This window comes from Telopea speciosissima, chromosome 11 (genome assembly GCF_018873765.1).
Source record: "Telopea speciosissima isolate NSW1024214 ecotype Mountain lineage chromosome 11, Tspe_v1, whole genome shotgun sequence".
Classification (NCBI taxonomy): Eukaryota; Viridiplantae; Streptophyta; class Magnoliopsida; order Proteales; family Proteaceae; genus Telopea; species Telopea speciosissima.
In genome coordinates this window covers 53,428,035-53,440,158 of record NC_057926.1, presented here as the reverse complement: position 1 = coordinate 53,440,158, position 12,124 = coordinate 53,428,035, and the positions used below count along the sequence as shown (strand labels likewise).

Below are 12,124 nucleotides of genomic sequence, written 5' to 3'. Positions count from 1 at the left end.
GTTACAATATATAAAAGAAGGTTGTCTGTATTGAGGAGGATAACTCTGTCTGGTTACAGTCTCAGAAAAAACCCTAAAAAAAAATAAAAAAATCACAGTGAGTTAGCCGAGTTCTTGGAAGTTTCTAACTTTTGCAAATTTTGCATCTTATTATTTTAACATTATTGCTGCACTGGATAACATCCATCTAAGTGCTGACGCATCAGGTTAAAAGACCCACTCCCGAAACGTTAATAATTGTATTCAAACTCAATAGAAAATAAACTTCCCGGTCACAGAGAAAAATATCTATAATTTATTTGATTAGAGGACTTTTATTGTTTTGAGTTTATCCAATATCTATAAAGTCTAGCTGGCATGTGACGTAACCAATTACGTGGCATGGAACAATAGAAAGAAGTATGACCGGCATGACACATGATGCATGCATAATAGATAGGTATGCACACCTAGCTATATGCATAGAAGAAAAAAAAAAAAAAAAAAAAAATCATGTTTTGGTGCAATAAAACACCCATACACACATAGAGAAAACGTCAGGAGGCATGCCATGAACAACAGTTTTGTCTGGCCGGTTTATCTTTGGCCTTTGTTGTTTTCGTTTTTGGTTTTTACTCTTCCCATAAGGCTATTTATATGGGACCTAATTTCTCTCCATCCATGGTGAAGAGAGAATAACTTCATCCACCTTATTTGAGAAAAATACTAAAACCTAAGAGGGGTTTGTGAACCCTAAGATGTGATGGGAATCTATTCACCGGGTGATGGAAGGAAACTTAGTCCTATAACCAATATCGAATTTGAGATTTCACCAAAATATTTTTTGACATGGTCAAAGAATCATCCTTCACAAATGGATTCTCTAAATCAAGAATCTTTTGCCTAATGAATTATTCCCTTTTGATCAACATTGTATCATAATCATGGTTTGAGGAATCGGTATTTCAGGTCAATTGATTCATATCGGTATCGATGGAGATCGATGTTTATTCCTGCTCGATATGATACCGATCCAGGGGTACTAACTAAGGGTAAAATATAAATAAAATTAATTTTTTATTGAAAGTTAGGGATAAAACCATCCAATCCAAACCAATACAGGCCGATCTGGGTCAATATCATATCGGTATGATACCGACACCGATCCGATTACTAAAACCCTGATCATGAAAGAGGTCAGTTTCCAAACTAATCTTAGTTTCGCCAAACTGAAAGCAGAGTAGATAAGCATCTCCACATAAAATGACAAATTAAGTGAATAAGGCAAACGCATAGGAATGAAAGAGGTCAGTTTCGCCAAATGAAATACAGAGCAGCAGAAGCAACCAAAAATCACCCTTCACAGGCATTAACTTTATCTTTTTTTTTATGTTAAAGTTTTGCAAGGTATTATAAAGAAAATAAAAAGAAATATGAATATGACGGTATTGACCTTATGAGAAATTATTTAAAAAATATATATTCTTATATATACTTATGTGTATTAATTTAGACGAAAGGTATTGAACTACAGGACAAAGAAGATGTTCCCTACATTTGGAACGAAGGAGGGCAATTCCTGTATAAATAAATATATTCATGGTTAGAATATTTTTTGGATAGATCTTACCGAGAGCCCATAGGCCAAGAATCGAACAAGCCAGCTCTCCTTAGACTTAGGCCAGCATTCTATTGCATTGATAGTCACCACCATGTCAAGTGGTGCTTTCCCAGTTAATGGTTAGATTAAAACTTAGAGGCCAACCAACACCTGTGTAGCAAAATAAACTGACTGTCTAGGATCATGCATCCTATCAAACAAAGGTTATAAAACCCAGAATCGAACACGGTATCAACCTCTATTGATTTAGAATCCATTGTAATCAATTGAAACCCTAGAAAATGGAATCGGAAAGAAGAACCATATATTGTCACAAATCTTTGTTGTTTGAAATTTTTATCCAAAAATCTTGTAAATTCAACTACTAGAGATAAGTTTCATTATTTATCGGTTATCTTATTAACTATAAAAATAGAAAATTAATAAACAAAATGAAGATAAAAAAGCATTAATAGATGCTTCCAAAATAGGGTTTTGGGAATTGGTATTAAGGTCCAGGGTTGACAAAGTTTTTCTTCTATGTGGGGTACAATGTCTTGTACTCCGTTGTTTAGTCTTGTAGGTTGATTTTGAAAAATCATTACGTGATCGCAGGCCTCGAAGCCTGGCCTATGAAAATCCTTGTGTTCATTGTACGATTATTGTTTGCGATTTTCATTCTTTTCTGCATTGTGTTAGAATTTGTTTTCAACATCCTCCACTCATAGCCAAAAAAAAAAAAAAAAAATCTTTTCACCAATAGTGATCTGACATTATGAGTGGACTCAGAGTTCATTATTAATCGCATCACATGTGAGGATTCAATTGGGATCCCAATTCTGAGAAAGTAATTCTTTGGTGGGGTTTTGTAAGGGAGTGAGCCTCATCATTGAGTATTTGTGAGTCTTTAATTATGCACTCGGGTTGGGGTAAGACGGGTATGTCCCTCTCTTGTTTTTTCTTTCATTGATTCTATTTGATTTTTAATAAAATTTTAGGGACCAGCCCGCATCCAAGAGAAAATTCGAGTTTAAAATAAATAAAATAAACTCCTACCCTCTATTATTCAATATCCGAAATATTATTCTGGAGTCAAATCGGAGGGTCAGATGGAGTAAATGAAGAGATTCTATATATTACCATGGGTTGAGAGAAGCGGGTCTATCGGTCGGCCTAAGGATCTGGCAAGGAACTTTTATTAAGAGGAACATGACTAAGAAAGGGATGACCCATTGTTGAAGTCAAGGAAGAGGTTTTCGGTGTAGCCGCCAGCATTGAAGATGAGTGCCGGTGATTGCTGGAGGGAGGGAGGTGGGTGCAGAGGGAGGGGGCAAGTGGGTAGAGAGTTGTAGAGGTTGGCATTTTGGGGAGGAAGAATAGGGGGCGGAGGTGGGGCAGACGGTGGAGATTGGGATAGAAGTGAGAGCCCAGATATGTAGCGATGCTTTCCTCGACCAATGGTTCTCTTTTGGGTAGTATCTGTAACCAAAGCTAAGTAATCTTATAGTTTTCCCAAAAACTAATCCTTTTTTTTTTTTTTTTTTTGGGTGCTAAAATCCCACAAAAAACACTGGACATTTTGTAGTCGACAAATCGGCCTGTTCAGAAAAATCAAATTCTTCAATGGTTATCGTATATATTTTGACCGGACTAGTAGTTGTAACTTCAACCTCGTGGTCAAGCTTTATACTTTTTCTGATCCTAGCTCAGCTACTAAAAGGGTTCTTTCATTCTTTCTAACAAGAAATTTTTTAAAGTGATTCAGATCCAAGAACATGATTTTGAATGCACCATCTTTTGGGCCTTTCTTACCAGTTTCTTATTGACCTGCCAAATAAACTTTTGAGATTCTCTTAGTAAATGTGAAAAGAGATAATATAGGCCACGTTTTCCTCGTAAATTTCAAATCTTTGGGGTTTTTCATTAGAGGAGGTGAAATTTCAATTCTAAAGTAACCAACCAATGGTTCTTGATACTCTGTTCAACTAATGCTAGTGACTTTGCAAGTTCTCTTAGAAAAAAACAAAAAAAGCAAAGGCAAATTGCTTCATTAGAGATACTTTGAAAGCTGCATTTAACCGTGAAGTGTTCTGCTAGCTAGACCACCCCCCCCCCCCCCTCTCTCTCCTTCTTCTTTGACTCAATAGATCTGCAAAAAGCCCAACGTGATGGAAAGTGAGAGGCTAGGCTTCCTTGGCATCACTAGATTGGAGAAATTTGTGTTGACATAGTTATTGATGAATCAATGTCAAAAGGTTCATGAACATGAAAGAGTGATGCTCAGCAATGCCAATCATAAAAAAATAAACCAACCCTACATAATTTTTAACAAGAGACTCACCAATTCTGGTTGCATTAGTAGATTTATAGCCTGAAGAAGAAGAAGATGGTTGCGCTAGTGGTAAGAGAGGCAGAGAACATGATTCATATTTATTGCCGAAGAGGTCTCAATTACTTCTCTAAGTCTCTTGTTCTGCTAGTATTCATTCCACAGAATTACAACGTCCAAAAGGCTGAAAAAATTAGACAATTCCATTGAGATAGAAACACTGCCCCTATTGACCAATGCTAGTAGAATAGTAGGAAGAGAAGGCAAAGACAATCATTTTGTCACAGAAAACTACACTCAACCAGCCTTTGGAATATATGTCTGAAGCTAAAGGACCGTAGGTACAGTAATATCCTAATGGTCATTTTATGCAATTTATCCTCTGAGATTGATGAATTTTGCTGAAATAGTGGTTTACCATTTCCCACCTTCTATGGTGAGATTTCTTGGAACTCAATTGCATTTCCTGGAAGATAATTCTTCAATGGAAGGACATATTCTACTTTCAATTACATGTGTCTCAACTGGAAATTAAAGTACTTAGAGTGATTAACAAATATATGTGTGGATTTCATAGTTCAGCAACTCTGTAAACATTCTGCGAATTACCTAGACAGAGTTCAAGGGAAGGGTCCTTGTATATAAGGAAGACTCAAGGAATAGCTATCCCCATTTTTAGCTCATTAATATTTTATATAAGCAATACCTAGATTTCCCTTGAACAACATTTTGTTTCCACAGTATTGTGGAATACAATACACAGTATCTACAGGGTGAAAATAATTCCAGTTTCATTTCACAGTAATCTTTGTAGACTTCATGTATCATTGTGCTCACAGGTCTCAAGATCCCACCAACTTCAAAATGAAATCACAGCTTAAGAATTAGGTTGGCAATTCAAATAAAAGGAGGGGTTCAAGGTATACTTGCCAGTTTCATGAACACACAATGTTCATAATTCAACTTTATGATATGGATAGGTAGAAACAGACTGAAAATTCCAACTGATTGGTTCATAGCTCTGAAATGAATTATGGTCATTTGGAACCCAACCCCCCCCCCCCCCCCCCAAAAAAAATTAGAATAGGAGATAGAAAAAATGATTAATAAATGTCCAAATGACTTTGTCCATTGCTTACCAGATTAGAAGATGGTAGGAATTCGATCTTATCTGCAAAAAGCACTTTTGTAATGGATAACGACTAAAACCTTTTCATCTGTACATGAATCTAAATAATTAAAAAAAAAATAAAAAAAATTAGCAATGTCAATCGATTCAATCGCTAAAAGGATCATATTAAGGTGAAACATCTAAAGAAAAGAAAAGAAAGAAGGATTCTTGGTTGGCCGGATAACAAGCAACAAATGAATGATTTTTTCACACATGCAAAAGAAAGATAACAAATACACAAGAAACAATAAGAACGAGTTCTTTCCATCTTGTTATTTTCTACACTTTTCAAACCCGTAGAAGGATACCGTATAAAAAAAAAAAATTCCCCTGATAGAACTGTAAAGAAATGAATTGAATCCTTGCAGTGCTACCACACCCTTACAGCAACTGCGATTTCCGGAGATGGTCCAACAGTGAAGTGGCCTTTCTTTTGGCTCTATCAGTGCCACTCTTAGCTAGCTCGCTCAAAGGTATATAAGCACCAAGCCTTGCAATACATCCAAGGTTCTCAGCATTTTTTTTGCACAAAGAAAGTAGGATGGCTGCAGCATTCTCCTTGTTTCTGGGCATGCCTTTCCTCAACAGGTCTATCAAAACAGGAATGATGCTGGCCTTTGCTACGGCAACCTTACAGTCTTGGTTGCTGACAAGAACTGACAATATTGTGAGAGCTTCACTAACCATACAGCTGCTGGAGTCCGTAAGCATCCGCTTCAATGGCACAACGATTCCACCCCTCACTGCCCGACCTTTGTTACCCTGATGAATGCACAAGTTGAATAGCGCTGTAGCAGCATCTTTCTTCCCTCTTGTGCTTCCATTTAGAAGCAATTCTATTAAAGCTGCTATTGCCCCAGATGCCCCAATTATTATCTTGTTCTCATCTACAAGAGACAGGCTAAAAAGAGTTGCTGCAGCATTCTCCCTGGCTTCCATGCTTCCAGTCCTGAGGACTTGGACAATTGAGGGAACTGCACCTGCCAGCATTATGAGTTGCTTATTATTCTCATATATAGAGAGGTTGAGGATGGAAGTCACCGCATTTTCTTGTGTTCTCACATCATCCGTGGTTAGCAGGTTGACTAGAAGTGGAATAGCACCAGCTTCTGCTATCAGTATCCGATTCTCTGTGCTTCTTTTGGAGAGCGAACGGATTTCAGTTGCAGCACTCCTTTGATCCACAATGGACTGACTTGAAAGCTTACGGACCAAAGCATTGATGGCTTCTTTGTCCCCACCAACATCCTGAAATGAACCATCATTCTTTCTAATCCTACCAGTTACTAATCCCATTGACATCTCAATATTGTTCTTCACACACCACTGTGCTATTAGACTTCTCAATACATAATTTGGGGTTAGTGTCAAATTATGAAGCTTCTGCTGAGTTTTTGGGCATGTTAAGTTGCCACAATCTATCCATCTCTGTATATATGACCTCTCATAAGTCTGCAAATCCAGGGAATAAAAGATCAAGCAAGGAGTTCAGTTTCAAAGTTTCTTATTAAAAAGCTTGTTAGAATGCAGAAATATTGAGTGGGATGTGAGACAGTAAATGGTACCTGGCCGGTGGCTACAATTACAGGATCTCTCATCAATTCAAGGGATATAGGGCATCGGAAATCATCAGGAATAACTACAGAGTCAGGCTTCTTAGTTTCCGCAGAACTCTTGGTGGCAATGACATCTTCCTTGTCTGAGTCAGAGAGGCTCTTCGATCTTTCCAATTCATGTATCATCTGTTTCCTATTATGCCCCATCTTACCATTAACTTTTGGAGCGATGTCCACCAGTTCTTGAGGTTCATTATTACCTATGTTCTCAACATGCAAGCTTCGAATTACCCTGTTACCTGAATCTGGTATTCTGGTCTCTTTGTCAAGTGGATCGGATAAGGCACGAGAGACTATTTTTGAATTCAGAGATCCATTCCTTTCCGCTGCTCTTCTCAACTGTGCCCGAACCAATTCAACCTAGTGAAAGAGACACTGTTAGGCAATACTTCAGTTAAGTCAAAGGCATCATATATTGCAGAACTCTTACTTGTTCCTGAACCTCATCAGATATGTCGAAATGATCATATGGTATGTTACCCAATGCTCTATCCAACTTCCATGTTATACATTGAAATTGGAAGGAAATTCTCTTGCCAGCTAGATCCTAAATCAAACAACAAAAAGCTTTATCATGAATTTCCTTTTATCGAAGTATTCTGAAATCTCTTAACATTGGAGTGGAAAACACCCAATAATTTTCAAACTGAAATCAAGGAAATTAAAGAACTCACAGGAGAGGTTTTGGAGTCATAATTCCGTGCAACGAGAATGAGCCGCTTAGCGGCACGAACCACTGCCAGTAGATCTCTCAAAGAAGAAGACGGCGACGACAAGGAATCGAAGGAATGGGCATCATCTGTATCATCCTTGAAGTCCCTGATCTCCTCAAACAAATGAGAGAGAAGCGCAATTTTACGGCAGAGATCGGAGCATTCTCTCTTGTAAACGTCTCCAAATCCACCGATCCTTCCGATATCGTAAACTAGGTTCAGCAGACGCTGACCAGAGCCATCAATCTCTCTTCCGGCTATAGCCATTGCGAGATCGATGACTCACTCTGCCTCTTCCTCCTCCTCGGGCAGGGGCAGAGGAAAGAAAGTAGCAGAAGAAGCAGTAGCAGTGATGGTCCCTTGGGTTGATAATAATAATCAAATCTTCTGATAATAAAATTATTATTATCAAATGCCATCGTGGGCTGCGAATTCCAATCGATCATTGATCGATTGAGAGAGAGGAGAAGAAGAGGAAGAGAGACGAAGCCGAGATTCTCGGAACGAAGTAGAAAATAATATCTAAAGAACAAAAAGTAAAGAGTTTTTAAAAAAGCAAAAGAAGTTTACAGTTGGATTCAGAATATTATGAATTGGAAGACAGCACCTCATTGCGAGACCAGAAGCTGTAAAGTTTTCGCGGGAGAACAATGTAGTAGTTGATTCAGTTACTTTTTAAATTCTTTTATCGTTATTATGCAAGTTGAAGATTGATCCTGACCGTCCATTGGTTGGTCAGATTTTGTTTTGGATGACCTAGTGTCGGCGCCAACCCAACCCACCCCTGGTTTAACCATAGCATAACACAAAACAAGCCGGGTTTATCAATTGGTCCATCCAGTCTTTGAATGAAAATCAATATTTATTGGTAGAAGAAGTATAATAATCTATAAAATCTTATGAGGTAGGTGTTTGATAGATAATAATAACAATAATAATTGGTGTTGTTGTTTAATGGAACATGGGATCCCAAATCATGAACGTGGGTGCAACTTTCAACAACCTACATGTGCTTTTGGGTTACCTTGGGCGGCCATCCATTGGAAGTTAGTGATAATGTGATATAAATATAGTAGTTTACAAAGTAAGCAGCTGGCTAGCTAAGGAATGGCAACCCAGAGTCCAAGATTTAGACTCAGGACGGGGTTTTTCTTGTTCTTATAAAGGGAAAAACTTTATATATACGGTTTGTGTATTCTCTTCATAGATACACATTCTCTCTCCTTTTGACACTCTTTATTATCATGATGGATGAGTTCTTTTTTATGTCAATTGTGCAGTGTTTTTTTCTTGCTCTCATTAGGGGTAAATGTCATTGGAGAGGATCCTAATTCGTAATTTATGTGCATTGTTACTAATAGGCTCATTCAATATTTTACACTTTAGGTGGGTAACTGAAGTCCATTTTGCCTATTAAGAAATCACTCCTAATTGGGATCCAGCCAACCAAAACTATCAATCTTAACAACTATGCACCTTCTCCACCTGTATAGCTTCCTTCATCTGGATAGCCGCCTCCATCTGCATATCTGTATCCATCTGAATAGCTTTACCTGGATAATTTTATCCATCTGGATTAGAAGAAAAAGAAGCTTTTATTCTGTAATAGCTCTTTGTCTCTTTGTCTATCTTTCTATCTCTTCTTCTCCATGGACAGACTTCAATATTGGCAAGCTTTTTGGCTATCGAAAGCGATGACCAATCATTTTTTTTTTTTTTTTTTTTTGTAATTGAATCTCATAAGAAATCTCGGACAACGGAGTTGAACATTGAATTAAGCAGAGTTAAAGGAGGCCAGGGATTTATACATGATGTATAAGTTATGTATTATTGATCAAATATTGGATTCCCTCCTAAATTTGGGAACCCAATATTTGGTTCTATCCTTCCACCTCAGCTCTTGATAAGAATCTATTGTACCAATTGTATATTTCAAACATAGGATGTGCTATACTTGTAAACCATCACACTATATATTCTGTAATCTTCTATTCATTCAATCAAAGGAAAATCACAATCAATTAAGACATCGTCTATCAAGTATAACATTAAAAAATTTGTTACTATACAATAACTTTCATATTTTATAATTGGTTTTTCACATTTTATAAAGAAAAGTTCATTCTCACCACTCCTGCCACCCTCATTGTGGAGCTAGATGTCATAGCAATTGTGACCATTGGATAGAGAAGATATCGTCTGGACTGGTGATGATGTGATGGGAATCTAATGCCCATCATTCTTTCACAATCTCTCGTTGCATCTTCCCCTCCTTTTCAATGTCTCCCTCCTCAATCCCCCACCCCAATGTTGGGGATGTAAACTGATCAAATTTGGATCGGATAGTGTTATATCCTATCCGCATCCGATTAGTTTTTTGATGGATTTGGATAATGCTAGATATTAACACGGATACAGATCGAATATTTTATCTATTTACATGTAAATATAGCTTTTTGGATAACTATAGCCTATCCGTATCCGCATCCGTTTAGCTTTCGAACGGATTCGGATAGCACTAAATGGATACGAACACGGATATGGAAATGGATTTCGGCTATTCATTTACACCCCTACCCAATGTGGGTCTCTCTCCCTCCTTCCCTTTCTTATATTTGTAATTTGTTTTGAGAAAGAGTTAGTATTTTGATTTCTACTTTTAATATTTAATAATGCTTTGTAAGCCCCATTATGAGTTTGAGTCCTTTTGTGTGGTGAAAGAATCTCACACATAAGTAAAAAAATCTTCAAAAAACCCAAAGTTAAGTGGTCCTTTCTGTACTTGGCTCCTCATTTGCAGTATAATTGTATCTTGTCATTTTAGCCATATTAATTGCCCATAAGTCAAATTTCTGTCAAATTCCATTCAAACCCTCATATCTATGTATTTTGCCACTTAGCAACCTACATTGGAATGAAACTCAAGATGTGAGAAAGGGACCACACTGAGGTCTACCTGTCCAAGAGATTTGAGTGCAATCCAATCTAACCTATAATTTGGAATTTCTCTACGTCACCAAATAACAGAGAAATTAATAATAATTAGACTATTTCGGAGTAGGGATGTAAATGGATAACCGAAAATTGGCATCCTTATCCATTTAGAGATATTCGAAAAAAAATCCGTCCGAAAAAAAAAATTCCGAATACTTAATAATAAAAAATTAAGTAAATAGTGATTTTGATGGTTTTTTGAAGATTCAACAGGGCATGTATCCGTTAGGGGGAGGAAGGTCCAGGTTACACGAGGCAGAGATATAACCGAATGGTCGAAAATCCAAATAAGATCTGCATCCAAATCCATTCGAATCTGTTTAGAGGTATACGTATTCGGCCAGGGAATATTCAGATCCGATCACATCTGATCCATATCCGAGCTAAATCCGATCCGTTTATATCCCTATTTGGGATGCCACAAATGCTGCTATCTTTACTGGGAAAATGTCAAAACCTAGTTTTATCTTCAAGCGAGTTTAGTCGATGGCCCTCGATTCCCTTCCTTTCTTGGATGGTTTCAGTTCTATCTCTAGGAAAGAGATCGAATCCTTGTGACTTTGTGAGTTGTGATAATACCCCTGGGCATGTAAAATTGTTTTTGTAGAAGAAATAAAAAGGGAAAGAGAAATTAAACACACACAAGACAAGATTTTACATGGTTTACCATCAAGAAAGAAGGCTACATTCACGGCCCAGCAAGTGTACAAATCCACTATTTCTGTGAAGCAAATACAAACCCTCTCTTTCATCTCTCAAAGTGATAACAACAATATATAGGAAAACCCTAACCCTAGAAAGTACAAAACTGTCCTCAGAAACCCACCCGGTTCGATCTGAACTAACATAGGGCAAAATGCATATCAAATTGAAGCCCTCGATGTGCTCTCCAGGATTCAGCGTCTTAGGCATTGATGTATGCACTTTTTGGCCCTTCTAGCGCATTTCGAAGGCGAAACGACCCGCCGAAGAGTCACCACAGTATTTTCTAGATTAGAACTGAGATCAGGCTTCACCAATAACACCAAGAATGTTGTTAGATTTGCTCATGCGGACGTTTGCGATTGTTTCTTTTCTTATCTACCAACAACAACAAAAAAAAAAAAAATTGCAAATTTTGATACAAATTTTTTTTTTTTTGGAACACTTTGACACAAGGATATGTGACAAGAAGCACGGGAAAGGATTCACAGGCCTTGGCCCCATCATGATCCATTAGGCCTGAAACTCCAACCCACCCATTCTAGCCCTGACTGGGCCAGGTTCAACTAGTGGGCTTGATAGTCATATTAATATATTGGTATAGATGGTTCTCAAACTACTCACACAGGTCTCACGGGACTAGCCATATAGATTGAAGGTTACTTTGAGCCCTAAAGACTGCAATTTGATAGCGCTTTTGGTTTCTTCCTAGCTCGTCTTATAGTTCCTTTTTCTTGCAAGTATAGGGCTTTCTTCCCCTTTTTCTGTAGAATTCAACTATTTTTGTTAATGAATGTAACAGATTGATTATAGTTTCTGATCAATAAAATTCATTGTTATGCTGCAAGATTCCAAAATTTTCACTTGAGTCTATCAAAAGCTGGAGAATTGGTCCCCTCACCCACCATAGCTGGAAGTTTTATTGATCTGAGTCCCCTTGTTAGCTATAATATTTATGTTTGGACCGAGCGGTGGGCTATCTGGTGAGCCTTGACTTGGGAAAATCATGCCACAAAAGAC

General features: G+C 37.6%; 1 protein-coding gene across 1 annotated transcript; it reads right to left on the bottom strand.

Moving 5' to 3' along the window:
* Nucleotides 1-5,217: 5,217 nt before the first annotated feature.
* Nucleotides 5,218-7,905, bottom strand: LOC122644658 (U-box domain-containing protein 10-like). The gene is made up of 4 exons (XM_043838048.1): nt 7,370-7,905; nt 7,126-7,242; nt 6,645-7,055; nt 5,218-6,531 (listed from the first exon to the last, which is right to left on the bottom strand). Exons 1-4 carry the CDS (start codon nt 7,673-7,675, stop codon nt 5,461-5,463), a joined length of 1,905 nt encoding a protein of 634 aa, XP_043693983.1. The 5' UTR covers nt 7,676-7,905; the 3' UTR covers nt 5,218-5,460.
* Between the last annotated feature and the right edge of the window lie 4,219 nt (nt 7,906-12,124).